This window comes from Chlamydomonas reinhardtii, chromosome 9, assembly GCF_000002595.2.
Source record: "Chlamydomonas reinhardtii strain CC-503 cw92 mt+ chromosome 9, whole genome shotgun sequence".
Classification (NCBI taxonomy): domain Eukaryota; kingdom Viridiplantae; phylum Chlorophyta; class Chlorophyceae; order Chlamydomonadales; family Chlamydomonadaceae; genus Chlamydomonas; species Chlamydomonas reinhardtii.
Genome location: NC_057012.1, coordinates 4,576,321 through 4,590,933, shown reverse-complemented (window position 1 = coordinate 4,590,933; position 14,613 = coordinate 4,576,321). Strand labels below are relative to the sequence as shown.

At 66.0% G+C, this 14,613-nt stretch overlaps 3 protein-coding genes across 3 annotated transcripts; 1 reads left to right on the top strand and 2 right to left on the bottom strand.

The window, feature by feature from the left end:
• Nucleotides 1-232: 232 nt before the first annotated feature.
• CHLRE_09g396401v5 (uncharacterized protein) lies at nucleotides 233-3,964 on the bottom strand. The gene is made up of 5 exons (XM_001694650.2): nucleotides 3,435-3,964; nucleotides 2,888-3,005; nucleotides 2,267-2,397; nucleotides 1,885-2,010; nucleotides 233-1,561 (listed from the first exon to the last, which is right to left on the bottom strand). The coding sequence occupies exons 1-5, from the start codon at nucleotides 3,736-3,738 to the stop codon at nucleotides 987-989; spliced, it is 1,254 nt and encodes a 417-aa protein (XP_001694702.2). The 5' UTR covers nucleotides 3,739-3,964; the 3' UTR covers nucleotides 233-986.
• Nucleotides 3,965-4,043: 79 nt separating this feature from the next.
• On the bottom strand, nucleotides 4,044-6,415 carry CHLRE_09g396363v5 (uncharacterized protein). The gene is made up of 5 exons (XM_001694649.2): nucleotides 6,161-6,415; nucleotides 5,914-6,042; nucleotides 5,414-5,497; nucleotides 4,909-4,951; nucleotides 4,044-4,681 (listed from the first exon to the last, which is right to left on the bottom strand). The coding sequence occupies exons 1-5, from the start codon at nucleotides 6,161-6,163 to the stop codon at nucleotides 4,596-4,598; spliced, it is 345 nt and encodes a 114-aa protein (XP_001694701.1). The 5' UTR covers nucleotides 6,164-6,415; the 3' UTR covers nucleotides 4,044-4,595.
• A 159-nt stretch (nucleotides 6,416-6,574) lies between these two features.
• Nucleotides 6,575-14,591, top strand: CHLRE_09g396326v5 (uncharacterized protein). Its single transcript, XM_043065797.1, has 8 exons — nucleotides 6,575-6,649; nucleotides 6,880-7,000; nucleotides 7,341-8,566; nucleotides 9,391-9,445; nucleotides 9,773-10,122; nucleotides 10,815-11,112; nucleotides 11,462-11,591; nucleotides 11,762-14,591. The coding sequence occupies exons 2-8, from the start codon at nucleotides 6,898-6,900 to the stop codon at nucleotides 13,119-13,121; spliced, it is 3,522 nt and encodes a 1,173-aa protein (XP_042921278.1). The 5' UTR covers nucleotides 6,575-6,649; nucleotides 6,880-6,897; the 3' UTR covers nucleotides 13,122-14,591.
• Nucleotides 14,592-14,613: the final 22 nt, after the last annotated feature.

The window sequence follows — 14,613 nt, the reverse complement described above, 5'->3', positions numbered from 1 at the left end:
GGATGTCTCCTGCGGCCCGTTTAGCTGGGGCTGGGGCACTGCTGCCCGCTGGGTAGGAGGTTGCGCCGGCCGGCGGCCGGGCCTCATCAAGGTAGTCCGTTTGCCGGGTATGGCGTTGTCGCAGCACCATGGCACACGGGGCATCGGGGTGGGCGCAGGTGGCGGGACTGCCACCATGCCTTCGATGGCAGTGTGAAGGTTGGAGCAGTGGAATTCCCATGCCCAGAAGGGCCCCAAAGGACCTTGTCGTACGCCTCATGTGAGATGGTGCATGTTACCGTACCGAACCGAAATAAAGTGCCCTGGACTCTTCACTTCATGTTACATCGCACATATTCTAATGGCTGTTTGCCTACCGCAGTGGCTTAGTTCTACCCAGTACCCATGTGGGAACATGGCACATACCGTGGCGCCGTACATTGCAAGTCGGGACATGAAAGGCGTCCTGCCACGCGCGTATCCCCAGCACTATATCAGCCTATCACTGCCACGCCCAAGGCCATGCCGTGCACATCACCACGCCCATTGGATGATCGGACAAGTGAACAGCTTTTGTTTTTCGGGTTTGCACCGTGATCCATTCACACTACCTTGAGTGCCCAGCGACAGTCTCAAGTGTGCCCAGCGACAGTTCTCAAGTCACTTCATATGCATAGTCATACATGTACCGTAACAAGGAGGTGGCTGCCTTAGGGAGGCAGGAAAAGGGCTGAGCCCTCCCCTCCCGGGTCGTTATCAACCCAGCCACCTTGACGCGGGCGCCTACTAAGCACACGCCTCTATGTTGGGGGCCTTTGGCATCCCCGCAAATCCGGACGTGGCCGTGAACTGTACCGTAAAAACACACGAGGCCGTGACTTACATCAAACACAAAAGCGCTACTGTACAAGCGTCTTACTGTAACCATACACACGGCACAGCTGTCCAAGCTACACCACGCGCGCACCACCACACGCCCCAGCCATCACACAAGCGGCACCTACCGCTCACGCCGCGCCCACCAGCCCCGCCTGCTCCTCGCCACTCCTCGAGCCAGCCCCGCGGCGCGCCCGCTTTTTCCCCTCACCCTCAACCCCTGCCGCCCCCACCTTTCCTCCCACTGCGCCCATATCCAGCTGCAGGCTCAGCTTCAGGGCCGGGTAGCTCGACGCCTCGTTCCACTCCAGCGGCCGCCCCGCCGCCGCCCAGCCCTGCCACCCATGGCTCAGCGCCACCACCTCCCCAATCATGATGAGCGTGGGCGTGCGCAACCCCGCCCGCCCCGCCAGCTCGTGCAGCTCCGCCACGCTGCCGTACACCACCCGCCGCCCGGGCGTCGTGCCGCGCTCCACCGCCACCGCGGGCGTGGCAGGGTCCAGACCCGCGCCCACCAGCTGCGAGGCCAGCTTGGCGAGGTTGGAGAGGCCCATGTAGACGATGAGGGTGGTGTGCGGGTCGGCGGCCAGTGCCACTGCCTCGTCCAGCGCCTCCTCGCCGCCCTCGCGGCTGTGGCCGGTCAGGAAGCGGGCCGAGGTGGCCACGCCGCGGTGCGTGAGCGGGATGCCCAGCTCCGCGCAGATGCCTGTGAGTGCGCGCGTGCGTGGGAGTGGGCGTGTCGGAGTTCTTCAGTGCGCTTTGTGAGAGGAGTAAGAGGCTAAAGCCGGGCTGAGTGCATGTGTGTTTATGTGCGGATGGGTAGAAAGCGACAGGGAGGACGGGTTGACTGGCGACAGGTAGGATGGAGGAGACGAGGCTGCGCCGCCCGAATACCCTCTCCGCCACGCAAGGTGTACCCGCCCCGCTACATTCGGCGCTCAGCATGCTGGACATCACACGCCCCTCCCTTGCTGTCCAATCCGGGCCCCCTCCCCATCCGTGCCCCCTCCCCTGCCCGGCTCCACTCACCCGCCGCCGCCGTGATGCCGGGAACGCAGTGCACCCGGATGCCGTGCGCGGCCAGGTAGCCCACCTCCTCGCCGCCGCGCCCGAACACGTACGGGTCGCCGCCCTTGAGCCGAACCACCAGCGCGCCTGAGGAGAGAGGTAGGGCAGCAGAGAAACCGGGAGCTACTGGTTAGGAACTTCACAGGTATACGGCAGTTACTGGCGTCGTAAGTTGGTATAAGGATGGTCTTAGGAATGTGTAAAGGAGCACGCGGGGTAGCGCGGCGGCGTGTAGAGACAACAAGTCCAGCTGCCACACGCGCGCCTACTCATTGCCATCCAGCCCGCCCACGCCCATTTGGGTGCCTGACTCCCCTCCCGCACCCCCGCATCCGTCACTCACCCGCCTCCGCGAAGGCCAGCAGCAGCTCGTGGATCTCCTCCTGCCGCCGCGTGTGGTAGCCAGCCGTCTTGCCCACGTACACCATGCGCGCGGACGGACCCACCAGCTGCAGGATCTCATCAGACACAAGCCTGCCGGGGGTTGAGGGAGTGGGGAGTGATGCGGGTTGGGGATTGCGGTACAGATTGTGTGTTGTGCACTGGTGACTGCGAAGGAGCAGCCTCGCGATCTAGGGGGAGCCGCTTGAGCCGCGGCCAGCGTTTCACGTTCTTGCCACGTACCCGACTGGGAAGCCAGTATCACAGCGCTGCCAAGCCCCACCCAGCGCCCCCGGGCCACTAACCCGGCAAACACCCGCCCCGGCCCACCACCCCAGCTCAGTAGCCCGCCTGATCCATGCAGCGCACACGGCGCTCCCCAGAACCCCAGGCCACCGCAGTCCTCGCCCACCCAGCCCCCTTGCCCCAGCCCCCTTGCCCCAGCCCCCTTGCCCCAGCCCCAAACCGCCCAGCCCCACGCCAGCCCCAGCCACCCCAGTGCCCCAGCCCCATAACCCCAGCCCCCTCTCCCCCAGAGCCCCATTCCACCAGCCCCAGGCCAGCCGCCCTCGCGGGGCCCCACCTGTCGTACAGCACCACGTCGGCAGTTGCCATCAGCTGCGCCGCCCGCAGCGTCAGCAGCCCGGGGTCGCCGGGGCCAGTCCCCACCAGGAACACCTCACCGGGGGCCTGGGAGGGGCCTGGGTCGCGGGGAGGAAGGGAGGGAGCGTGGGGAAGGCAGGAGGGAGGGTGGGGAAGGCAGGAGGGAGGGTCAGGGGCCCGAGGGTGGCGGTGGTGGTGGCGAGGGCTGCGGACAGTGCACAGGCGCGGCGTGATGCGCCGCAGCGGCTTCTGATGTGGGACAGGACATACGGATGAGGCCAGAGGCCCACGAAAACGTTCCGCAGGTTGGTGGGGGCAGCACGTTGTGGAGGTGGGGGCTGTGTGTGGCCTGGGCGGTACACGTGCCACGCTGGCCTGCGGTATCGTAACCCCGGCACCCTTCCGGCACGCGGCCGTCAACGCGCCGCGCGGGCCCAGCTCGGCGGAGCTCAGGGGCACGCGTGTCTGAACGCTACGGCGTGAAAGCGCATCAAGGGTGCAACCGTGGCCGCCCCGCACGCCCGCACCTTGGTTCCGCTCCCGGATGGCCTGGAGGAATGTCTCGAGTTGCAGCACGTCGCAATCCTTCAGTCGCTCCGCGTCATGGCCATCCGCAATGCTTCGCGTAACAACAGACGCAACGCGGCGAGCGGCAGGCCTCCCGCTGCAGGCAACGTTGCAGGCCAACAGAGCCGCCGGTCCCGAAACCCCAAGTCCACGAGGTGTAGCACGCGCCCTTGTGATTACAGCAGGATATCTTCCACTTGTGCTAGGGCTACTCGCCGAGCTAGCCAACGAGCCGCTGGGCCCCCGAAGAAGAGAATTCGTCATTTGATTGAAACGCGTGCAGGCCCGATTCGACCTTACAAACTACAGACTGATAAATAAAAGCTTAAAAGATGGTGCAATTTAGATCACAGCCCAAAATAGCAGGGCGTTTGCGTGGTCGCTTATGCGTGCGACGTGTTTTGCTGCGTGCGTATCAAGTTGGCTGAATATGACAAGCAAACTTTGGAGGAGAACAAGTTTAAGGTTGGAAAGCAGCCGGAGGGTTAAGAAGAGCTCGCAGAAGGCCTCTTGGGGTTGGGGGCCAAAAGGCCCTGCCCATGCAGCGGTCCATGAAGCGGTCTTCAGCGCAGCCAAAGCTCTTACAGTACACTTTATACCCTTGTTTATATCAGCATTCAGCTGGAGGCTAACACGCAAAGAAAAGTCCCTTCACGATGGCTTCCAGAGAGGGCACTTCAGGCACCCTCAAGCCATTTACCTCACCAAGCAAGAGCTAGGGAGGAGTCAACCATATGGACGTTTGCAGTCCCCATGCCCACACACATCAGACAAGTACCGGCCCAACCATCCGAGCCATCCTCCAGGCCATCTCGCCTGCGCGGCGCAGCATCATACATCCGCCGGCCGTGTGTTGCGCAGCGATGTATCACATGGGGCTTGGAACCTCTTGCACACCCCGCAACCTCAAGTCAAAAGACACATATTCGTAGCACCAACCATACTCTGGCCCCATACCGCGTATGCGCTCTGAACACCCGGCCCGCTTTGCGGGTCATCACACCGCCACCTGCCGACACACCTGCCGACACCAGCAAACCTGCACTGCAACCTGCAACTCAGCGTTCTAAACACAGATCCCCGGAACACACACGCAGACACACACACTAAAGACTTCTCGTTTAGAAGGGTGACTTTCCGACCTTCTTCTTCCCCAACAACAAGTCCTTTGCTTCGTTGACCTTGGCGGCGACGTAGCTGCTGCCGCCTGTAAGTTGCACGTGGGACAAAGTTGACATTAGGGCGACTGAACTTCTCAAGAAGGCGTACGCAATGCGCTCTTGCGTTCAATGCACGAGGCGGCAGCGCGCCAAACGCCTCGCGCTTTCACCAGCGCATCGTCGAGTCGTGCTTGTGCGCGCCCGTCCAGGCACCCGAAGAAACCCTCCCCCCGTTCTGCTTGCTGCCCAGCTGCAAATAAGCCATTACTCTCACCAGAATCGGGGTGGTTCGCAACCATGATTCGCCGGTGGGCGTCCTGCAGTGTCAGGGTGCGGGACAAAAGTGAGCGGGCGCCCCCTTTGGCGGTATGTGGGGCTGCATGGATGGCCATCGTGCATCCCGTGCGCGATGCCTTGTCACGCCGTACAATCAAGCTGAAACAGGTTGCATTTCTGACTATGACTCCTGTTGCTTGTGATTCAGACAAGGCCCCGCGCGCAGGCCACTGTGTGCACTGCCGCGCAGGGATCAAGTGCAACGCGACAAACCGTTCTGGGTCCACTCGGTGGGGTCTGGCCTGGCCCCCGTGCGAAACGCCCTCGTCCACTGCACTACGTTTCCCCTCACCCTCCGTCACCGGCTCCAGCTAACAGACACTATCCAGACACCATCCAGGCACGAGCCCTAGCCACAGCTTGCAGGTGCATGTGCACACGCACGCATGCACACACGTGCACGTGCACCCTCCATCCACACGCGCAGTCACGCTGTTCCCTACCTTGACGCGCTCCTCGCCCGCAGACTCCCGGATGCCCAGGATCAGCGCCGCCTCTCGCCGCGTCATCTCAGGCAGGAAGCCGCCCTGTGCATGCCACCAGGGCGACGAGGAGCGAGCACCATCATTGCAGCCAGCGGCCATGGGTGGCTCACGCCAACTTAAGCATGTCCAGGCGCTGGAATAAGGAATTGGCGGCTTCCGTGGATTGACAGGTACGGCGTCAGAGGCCGCGTGCAGGCTCCCTCCCGCCAACGCAACCGGCGCCTCAGCCGCAACTGGCGCCTAAGCACGGCCGTTTCCAGAATGACGGGAAACGTGCTGATTCGCTGCCGCCGCCCCAGTTGCTCCGTCAACCCGAACTACACGCCTCGCGCCTTGTCCGGCGGCCCCGCTGGTTGCAGCCCGCAGCCCTGTCCCCACGTTAGCGGCTGCGGATTCGCTGACCGGGCCGCCCATCTGCTGGCTTGCCGTTGCCTGTGCGCTGCGCCCCCTGTCCGCACCTTGTAGTATTGCCGCCCCACGGAGTTGAACAGGCCTGGAGAAGTCTTAAACTTGATGTAGGTCTGCACCACCTGCTTGCCCACGAAAGCTGCCGCCGCCACACTCAATCCGGCCACAAGAGGAGTCGCCTACGCCACGTGGCACAGGCGCGGGAGCGAGGGAGGTTCGTGAAGGCCGGAAGGGCCCGCCGTGGAAGCACGCTGGCGAACACGGAGCAGAGCGCGCGCAGACCAGTGAAGGACCTACCATCTTTGCTGAATCTACAGGTAATCAGCTCCGTGCCGCTTGAAGGGCTGCCTTTCGTCGCAGCGCCCTGATTCAGCTCGTGCAGTGCGCTGAAAGCAGCCGCTATGGGTCGCTTCCTTATCCTATCTATTGGAATTTATAAATGGCAGGCACCGTGCTACAACGGACAGCCAAGGGCAGACGCGTGAAGCTAATCGCAGATGAACCTAGCCCAAACGCGCGGGTGTTGTGCCGCGTGAATTCCTTCCTTGATAGACAGTCCAAGAGACATCATAGCCAACCGCGGCAAACATTCCTTTTGGTTGGCACGGGATTGTGTTGCATGGGCACGCAAAGGCCCAAGGGTAGGGGCTCCCGGAATCCTCCCGTTAATTTCGAGCACTTATAACAGGTTAAAGTTGACCGTCTGCACTCGTCTAGGAGTCGTTCGAGCGGTCCCCCGGGAGGAAAAGTCCCGGGCTAGCCGCAGTCTGGACGGATCTCAAGTAGGTGAGTGCGATACCTCAGCGCCATGCACATGAATGCGCTGCTTACTGGTAGCGCTTGCAGAACACTGTGTGAAAACCGCTTCGGGTCTACACTCAGCGCGCGAACGCCTGTGATAGCAGTGCTTGCACGCGGCTATGAGACGTGCTCATGCGAATGACATGAAGCATGCTGGCATGACTGGTGCTGGTATCGCGCGGTGATGATCATGCACTCTGCACTCCTGCTCGCAGGTTTAGTTTGCAACACGAATGAGCGGCACGGGGCGAGGACCTTCAGGAGCGGGCTCCAGCGGCTGGGCTGGGGGCCTGCCCTTCTCTGGAACGGGTTGGAGCGCGGGCTTCGGCACCTCAGGCGAGTTGCTGAGGCTCCCGCGGAAACCCAGCATCGTCTCCGCAGGCCGCATGCAGCAGCACACGTATCATTGCATTAAAGTCGTTAAACAAGATATGCGCCTGCTCGTAAAGCCCGTTGGAATGGACGGGCTGCTGGGCCGAATGTTGCCGGACCTATGTCGCTGGACCGGCACGGAGTTGAAGCTGGACATCTTCCGTTGAGCCCCACTCGCAACATCAGTTTTGCACGTGACCTCGTCGTGTCGCGCAGGAGCCAGCTCCATGCGCGCGCGGCAACCCGACGTCACACCGGCTCTCACCCTGCGTTGCTTGTACGCGCCCCTTCCACCCTTGCGCAGGCACCGCTGGTGTGGGCTGGGGCAATATCCCTCTGGGCACTGACGCCTCAAACCCCCTGCTCGGCACTTCCGGGCTAGGCGGCGCCGCTGCCTCGGGGGGCCTAGGCGGCGTGCTAGGCGCCGGTTTGGGCGGCTCCGGAGCTGGCGCCAGCCAGCAGCAGCAGCGGCAGCAGCAACAGCAGCGCGTTGGGGGCCCGGTTGGCGGCAATGCGACGGGCCTGTCGGCCGCCCACGCCGGCAAGGCGCAGCAGGCACAGCACCAACAACAGCATGCTCAGCAGCAAGCGCAGCTGCAGCAGGCCGGCAAGGAGGCTGCTGCGGGCACCGCCGGGTCGGCCATCGCCCGCCCCGGCCCTGGCGGCACGCCGACAGCGGCTGCCGGCGGCACCGCCAACGCCGCCGCCGGCGTGCCCGCCGGCTCTTTGGCGAACCTTGAGGCGTGGCTGCTTGCCGGCGCCGCCGGCGCACAGCCGCTGCCAACAGACCCGTTCGACCAGACCGCCGCCAACCGCGCCGCCGCGGCTGCGGCCGCCACGACCACCTCGGGCTGGGGTGCCTCGCCTCTTGGCACCATCCCTGGCTCCATGGCGGCGCCCGCCACCCAGGGCGCGTCGTCGGTGGCGGCGCTGACGGCAGCGGCGGCGGCCGCAGCCGCCGCTGCGAACAGCCAGTGGGCCGCCGCGGCGGGCCGCTCGCAGCTGGTTGGCCAGCAGGCGCAGGCGGCGGCGAAGCAGCAGCTTGAGCTGCAGGCGGCGGCACAGCAGCAGCAGGCTCAGGCACAACAGCAGGCTCAGGCTCAGGCGCAGCAGCAGGCGGCGGCGGTGGCGGCGGCTCAGCAGCAGGCGCAGCAGAGTGGCACGCAGCTGACGCAAGAGACGTTGCGCCTGCACACCATGTACAGCCACTACCACCACATGTTCAACTCAGCCTCGCCCTCATCGCAGCCCCAGCAGCCGCAGCAGCCTCAGCAGCAGCAGCAGCAGCAGCAGCCCCAGCAGCAGCCCCAGCAGCAGCAGGCACAGCTGCAGCAGCGGTCCGCGGCCCCGGCGGCGCCTCTGCAGCCTCTGGCGCAGCCGCAGGCGCAGGCTGCGGCCCCGGCGGCGGCGCGCCAGGCGGTGCCGCCGCAGCCGACCAAGCTGCCGCCGGGCGCGGCGGAGCTGCCGGGTCTGCCGTCCACCAGCAGCGACGCGCCGTTCGAGGTGCAGTGGGAGTACCTGGACACCGCGGTACGTGTGTGTGTATGTGTGTGTTGTGCCCAGGGGGGTCGTACATGTGTGTGTTTCGTGTCGTGTCGTGCTGCATGCGTGTGTGTGTGTGTGTGTGTGTGTATGTGTATGTGCGCGTGTTTGGGAAAGGAAGAAGAGCGAGCGTACCGTATTGTGTGTATGTGCCATGGTCCTGTGACAGTGAGCACAGGGGCAACATGTACGGTGAATGTACGTGTGTAGGCTCGAAGGGGGGGGGGGGGTGGCCGCATGCGGCCGCGGATGGGTGAGGCAGCGCGGCACGGCAGCAGGTGGCGTCACGGCGCGAAGGCAAACGGGGCTTGGTTGGCTCGCTTGGGGCCGCCAGGGCGTGTTTGAGTGTCAGCACGGCTCGTGCGCAACGCAACGCATCGCAATGCAACGCACCGCATCGCAACGCACCGCACATAGCAGCCGCTCGCACCGTTGGGCTCCGTGCGCGGGGCTGTGGTGCGTGGCGGCTGCCGGACCCTGACGTGGCTGGTGCAACAGTGACGCGGCTCCTCATTCCGGCCCTGCGGAGCTAACTGACCCAGCCCGCTGGCGCCGTCGGCGGATTCGGACACAGTGCACGCGGTGCCGCAGAAGCGGTGTTGACGTCGCGCCAACGTGATCCCAACACTTAAGGGGGGTGTCGACACAGGGGTGGCTCATGCGTGCGGCCTCGCGGCTGCCCGCCTCCTGGTTTTGCCCCCTCCACGCTACACCGTACGTGCCTCCACCCCGTGCCTCCTCGTTCGCCGCGCTCTCACACACACATGCCCCCCTTCCCACCGCCCGCTGCCTTGCCTTGCCTCGCCGCGCAGGGCCAGGTGCAGGGGCCCTTCCCCGTCAGCCACATGTACATCTGGTGGTGCGACGGTGAGCGGGCGAGGACTGCGTTTGGGGCGGCGGCAGCACAGCACGGGTTGTGTCCGCGGCTCACGGCTAATGTTGCGGCACGGGGTTGCGCAGTCGGCGCCAGGCAGCGCCGGGGAAGTGCCAGGAGGCGCGTAGGCACCAGCGGGCGTAGGCTTTGGGCCCCTTGCTGGTGACCTTGCCCCCTGGCGCGAAGGCGAAGGGTGCCGCACGGGTTCAAATTTAGACTGTCTGGGCTCAGGCATCGCGGGATGCGCGTGCAACCCCATCCGACCGCTTCATCCATCGCCGTATCACGCCACCCTGTGCCCCGCACCCTGTGCCCCGCAGGCCACTTTGACTCGGGCGTGTACGTGCGCTGCGTGGGCGGCTACTGGACCCAGATCGGCCTGGTGGTCCGGGACATCAACAGGGTGCTGGGCTACACGCCGCTGCCGCCGCCGGCGCAGCCCGGCACCGCCGCCAAGCGCGGCGCGGCGGCGGCGCCGGCAGGCGCCGTGGCGGCGCAGCCGGCGGGCGTGGCGGCGCCAGCCGCCACCACTGCCGCCGCCTCCGGAGGCGGCGGCTCGGAGGGCGGCGCCGGCGGTGCGCCGCGCATGCAGGAGGCGGTGGGTTTGTTCTTCTGCGACAACAGCGCCGACCTGAGGTGGTACTACCTGGACGACAAGGGCGGGGTGCAGGTGAGAGGGGTGGGGTTGGGGAGGGTTGGCATGGGGGGGGGGGTTGGGGAGGAAGCGGAGGGGGTCTGGACGCAGGCGGAGGGCGCCAGCGGCGGGGGCAACAGGCGGGGTGGAATTGTAGATACCAGCCCAAACTGAACCGAACCAAATGCAAAAGGGGCTGCACTGTGATATGCGGAGTGGCGGAACGAAGCGGTGGGCGACGGGAGCGCCCGAGAGGTTCTCTGGGCACAAATCGCTGCAGTAGGTGCAGATGATCCCAGTGGCAACACACACACACACACACGCACGCACGCACGCACGCACGCACGCACGCACGCACACACACACACACACACACACACACACACACACACACACACACACACACACACACACACACACACACGCACACACGCACGCACGCACGCACGCACGCACGCACGCACGCACGCACGCACGCACGCACGCACGCACGCACGCACGCACGCACGCACGCACGCACGCACGCACGCACGCACGCACGCACGCACGCACGCACGCACGCACGCACGCACGCACACACACACACACACACACACACACACACACACACACACACACACACACACACACACACACACACACACACACACACACACACACACACACACACTCTCTCTCGCACATATCTCTCGCATCACTGCCTTGACAACCACAACCACCGCTCGCAGGGCCCCTTCGCGCCGGCGCGCATGATGGGCTGGTACTCGCAGAAGAACCTGCGCGGTGACGTGCGCGCCGTTGGGGTCATTCTGATCAACGCGCAGCAGTACGACGCCGAGCGGCGGGCGCCGGAGGCACTGGCGGCGGCGGCGGCGGGCCGCAACGCGGGCGAGCCCTGGTTCGTGCCCATCAGCGCCCTACTGGACGTGATCGGCGGCGGGCGCAAGTACCAGCCGCTGCGATCGGACGACCTGCGCCGCGGCCGGCCACCGCCGTCGTGGTCGACGTTTGCGCCCTCGGCCGCGGGTGGGTCTGGGCCGCGGGACTGGGGTTGGGGTTGGGGTAGGGGTCGGGGTCGGGGCCGGGTTGCTGGCTGGGTTGGGGCGGCGCGCGTGAGAAACGGTATGGTGGCGACGACCGACGCCCGTCGGTGAGGCGGGGGAAGCAGCCACCAGTCCGCATCACCGCGTGCATCGCACCCAGCGTTTTCCATGCTTTGGCCAGGGGGTGCGAGGGCGGGTCTCGGTTGAACGAACGCGACGGTCGCTGCCTGATACTGGTAGGTGCTGGTCCTAGCTGCGACCGCGACCTAAGCCCCGCCCAGCCCCGCCCCGACGCCCTATCTGCCCCTTTGTGCACTGTGGCTTGTGCGCAGGCGGCCCGGGCGCCAGCAACCCGCCGGGTGTGGGTGCGGGTGCGGGTGTGGGCCTAGGCGGCCGGCCGGCGCCGCCGCCGCCGCCCCGCTACGCCGCTCAGGACGTGCGGCTGGATGGCGGACACGACAGGTGGGGAGATGGGCGCCTATGGAGGTGGTGTGTCCGGAAACTCGGCATGGGGCGGACTGCGGGGCAGCCCGGTGCCCGGGAGCTAGCCGCGCTGTCACTTTTCCACACATACAGCCCACCTGCTGACGACATGCTACCGCATGGTCTGGCTTCGTGCTTGTTGCCTCCAGGGACGGCCGCAACCGAGCCGGCCCGGGCCCCGTGGACGCCCGTGGCCCGCTTGGCCCCCGCGACCCCCGCGACCGCGCCGGGCCCGGCGCGCCGCTGGGACCCCGCGACGGCGGCCGCGACGGCCGCAACGCGCCGCCCAGCGGCGGCGCCGGCGGCCGCGATGTGCGTGACGCCCGCGGCGACACCCGCGGCGGCCCCGGCCGCTCCGCGCAGGACATCGTGGATGAGGCTCGTGCCACGCGCTCGCGCCGCGACGCGCCGCCGGCACCTCCGGCGCCTCCGGCACCGCCGCCGCCGGCTGGCGGCCGCGGCGCAGCCGCGGCCGCTGGCGCGGCCGCTGCCGGCCGGGACGGCCGCCCCGCGCGCGGTGCGGCGGGGGCGCCGGCGGCCGCTGCCACCGGTGCTGGCGCGGGCTCGCAGCGCAACGGCGTGGCTGAGCTGCTGAGCCGCAAGGACAGCGGCGGCGGCGGCTCCGCTAAGGGCGCGGAGGGCAAGGCGGCCGCCAAGGGCAAGGAGAAGGAGAAGGGTGCCGAGAAGGAGAAGGAGAAGGAGAAGCCGGAGAAGGGTGACAAGGGCTCGGGTTCGTCCGAGGCGGGCAGTGGCGGTCGCGGGACCGGCAAAGACAAGGAGAAGGAAAAAGGCGGCAAGGACAAGGCGGAGAAGGGAGACAAGGGCGAGAAGGGGGACAAGGAGAAGCGGGGCGGCGATCAGGCGGCGAAGGCGGCGGGCGTGGCTGATTCTGCCAAGGCCGCGGTGGTGCGCATGCTGGGCAGCAGTGGCGCGCCCGGTGCCGCCGCCGGTGGTGGGGCTGCGCCGCGCAAGGACGGCAAGGACGGCAAGGGCGGCGGCCGCGGCGTTACGGTGGCGCTGCGGGCCGATGAGTCGGGAGACGTCAAGCTCAGCATCAGCGTCCGCTCGCCCGCGGCGGCGGAGGTCGCCGAGCCGGGCAGCGGCAAGGGTGCGGGTAGCACTGGCGGTAAGAGCGGCGGCGGCGGCGGCGGCGGTGCGGGCAAGGTGGAGTCTGCAAAGGCGGCCGCGCCCGCGTCCGTTTCTGCGCCCTCTGCGGACGCAGCTGCCGCCCCACCCGCGCCGGCTCCCACTCCGAAGAAGGAGGCTCCAGCGGCCGAAGCGGTGCCACCGCCGCCTGCTCCGGCTGCCAAGGGCGCCGTTGCGGTGGTGCCTGCAGCGCCCGCTGCAGCGGCGGCGCCGTCTGACGGCGGTGTGGCTCTGTCGCTTGCGTCGGACGATTCCGGCCGCATCAAGCTGCGCATCCGGGCATCAGGCGGTGAGGAAGCGGCGGCCAAGCCGGCGGCGGCCATCGCTAGCCACTCGTTCGCCATCGCCGAGGACGACGATTGAACGGCTGGAGGAGTCGAAGAGCACGAGGAAACGCAGCTGAGCGGCCGCAACATGTGCGTGTGACGCAGCTTTGCCGGCTCGGGAACAACTGCAGCCAGAATTGAAGGACCGTGCATGGTGCATATGTTGTCGTTGACCTGAGGCGACCACTGGGTTGAGCAGCGGTTGCTTGAGGGCCCGGGGATGGCGCCTGGCTTTGTGCAATCCGTGTCGGATCGAGGGCAATGTGGCAACCGCTTGCGGGAGCCATTAGCTACCGACGGTGGAGCCGCGGGGCCCACACAAGGCACACGTCGGGCATGCGAGTGTTCCTGTCATCCTTTTGCTCCGGGTCGCGCAATGTGGGACAGGGGATGGGGCAGCTATGCCCCAAGTGTCCAGGGTCTATGTCAGAGCGGATTACGCCGATGTTGAATTGACCGAACGAAAGAGATGTGTTCCGTTTGCAAGGCGGTGCATGGTAAATCTGGTCGCAGCGGCAATAGCTCGGCTCCAAAGATTTGCCTCGCGGCGTTGCCACAGTGCCAGCTCCGTCTGTGTGATGCTCGATCGACATTAAAGCAACGGCATGGGGTATGGCGTCGGCGGGGGCTCGGAATCGAACGTTTAGGACGGGGCTCCCTTGTTAGAACACTGACAACGTTCGTGGCCGCATCTGAATTTGCCTGGTACCACAAGCTGCCAGTCACAGGCGAGGCAGAGGTGGAACGGGAAGGGCACAAGGCGACGCTGCAGCGGCCGTGAGAGTGTGGATGGGCGGCGTGTGTCTGTTGCGCATGTGCGGTTGGCACGGAGTTGATGTGTTGCCGGGGACACTGCCAAGATTGGGTGGGGCGACTCCGTACGAAGTGTGAACCGGGCCGCGGTGACCGGGTGGTGACGAAAATGGAAGAGGCTGTGGCATGCGGGGGTGGTTTTGTGGCACCTATTGCCGAACGGCTGTGGGGGAAGGTGGGGTAAATTGCGGTAGCGCCTGCCAGGGTGTGTGTGTGTGTGTGTGTGGAGCGCGGACAGATGCAGGCCCCAGGAGGTCTCGGACGGAGGCTGTGTCTTCGACCAGGCGCTCTTTGCTGCGGCGTACGGTGCTGGTGTATGGCTTGAGGCCGGGGCGCAAGGCGGGGTGGAGCCATGGGCGACTGCTGGTAACGCCATATCGCACCAGGAGCCAACAATGGGGCGCCGGACAAGGCCTCTTGGGGCGATGGATTCAAGTGTTGGGGCGTGGAGAGCTGTAGAGCTAGGGCCAGTGAGCTGCGGGTATCACGCATGAGCAGTGCCGAAGACACGAAGTCACAGACTCTCTGCTGTAGGGGCGAGGCGCATGCCAGCCCCAGGCGCCCGCCCCAGACAAATGCACTACTTGAACGAATGCACTCAGCGCGTGCATTCCGTGCAACATGCACGGAATGCAGCATGATGTACGGTCAGTTGTACTCTGCAGCGCAAGACTGCCTGTAACACATTTACAGGGCGTACCGTTACTGGAGGAGTT

Coding starts and splice junctions, on each gene's coding strand:
- CHLRE_09g396401v5 (XM_001694650.2), bottom strand. CDS start 3,738: ATGACGAATTCTCTTCTTCGGGGGCCCAGCGGCTCGTTGGCTAGCTCG. Junction 3,006..3,434: donor CATCCGGGAGCGGAACCAAG/GTGCGGGCGTGC, acceptor CCCGCGACCCAG/GCCCCTCCCAGGCCCCCGGT. Junction 2,398..2,887: donor GACGTGGTGCTGTACGACAG/GTGGGGCCCCGC, acceptor AACCCCCGGCAG/GCTTGTGTCTGATGAGATCC.
- CHLRE_09g396363v5 (XM_001694649.2), bottom strand. Junction 5,498..5,913: donor TGGGGCGGCAATACTACAAG/GTGCGGACAGGG, acceptor TGGCATGCACAG/GGCGGCTTCCTGCCTGAGAT. Junction 4,682..4,908: donor TGCGAACCACCCCGATTCTG/GTGAGAGTAATG, acceptor TGCAACTTACAG/GCGGCAGCAGCTACGTCGCC.
- CHLRE_09g396326v5 (XM_043065797.1), top strand. CDS start 6,898: ATGAGCGGCACGGGGCGAGGACCTTCAGGAGCGGGCTCCAGCGGCTGG. Junction 8,567..9,390: donor GGGAGTACCTGGACACCGCG/GTACGTGTGTGT, acceptor CTCGCCGCGCAG/GGCCAGGTGCAGGGGCCCTT. Junction 11,592..11,761: donor CTGGATGGCGGACACGACAG/GTGGGGAGATGG, acceptor TGTTGCCTCCAG/GGACGGCCGCAACCGAGCCG.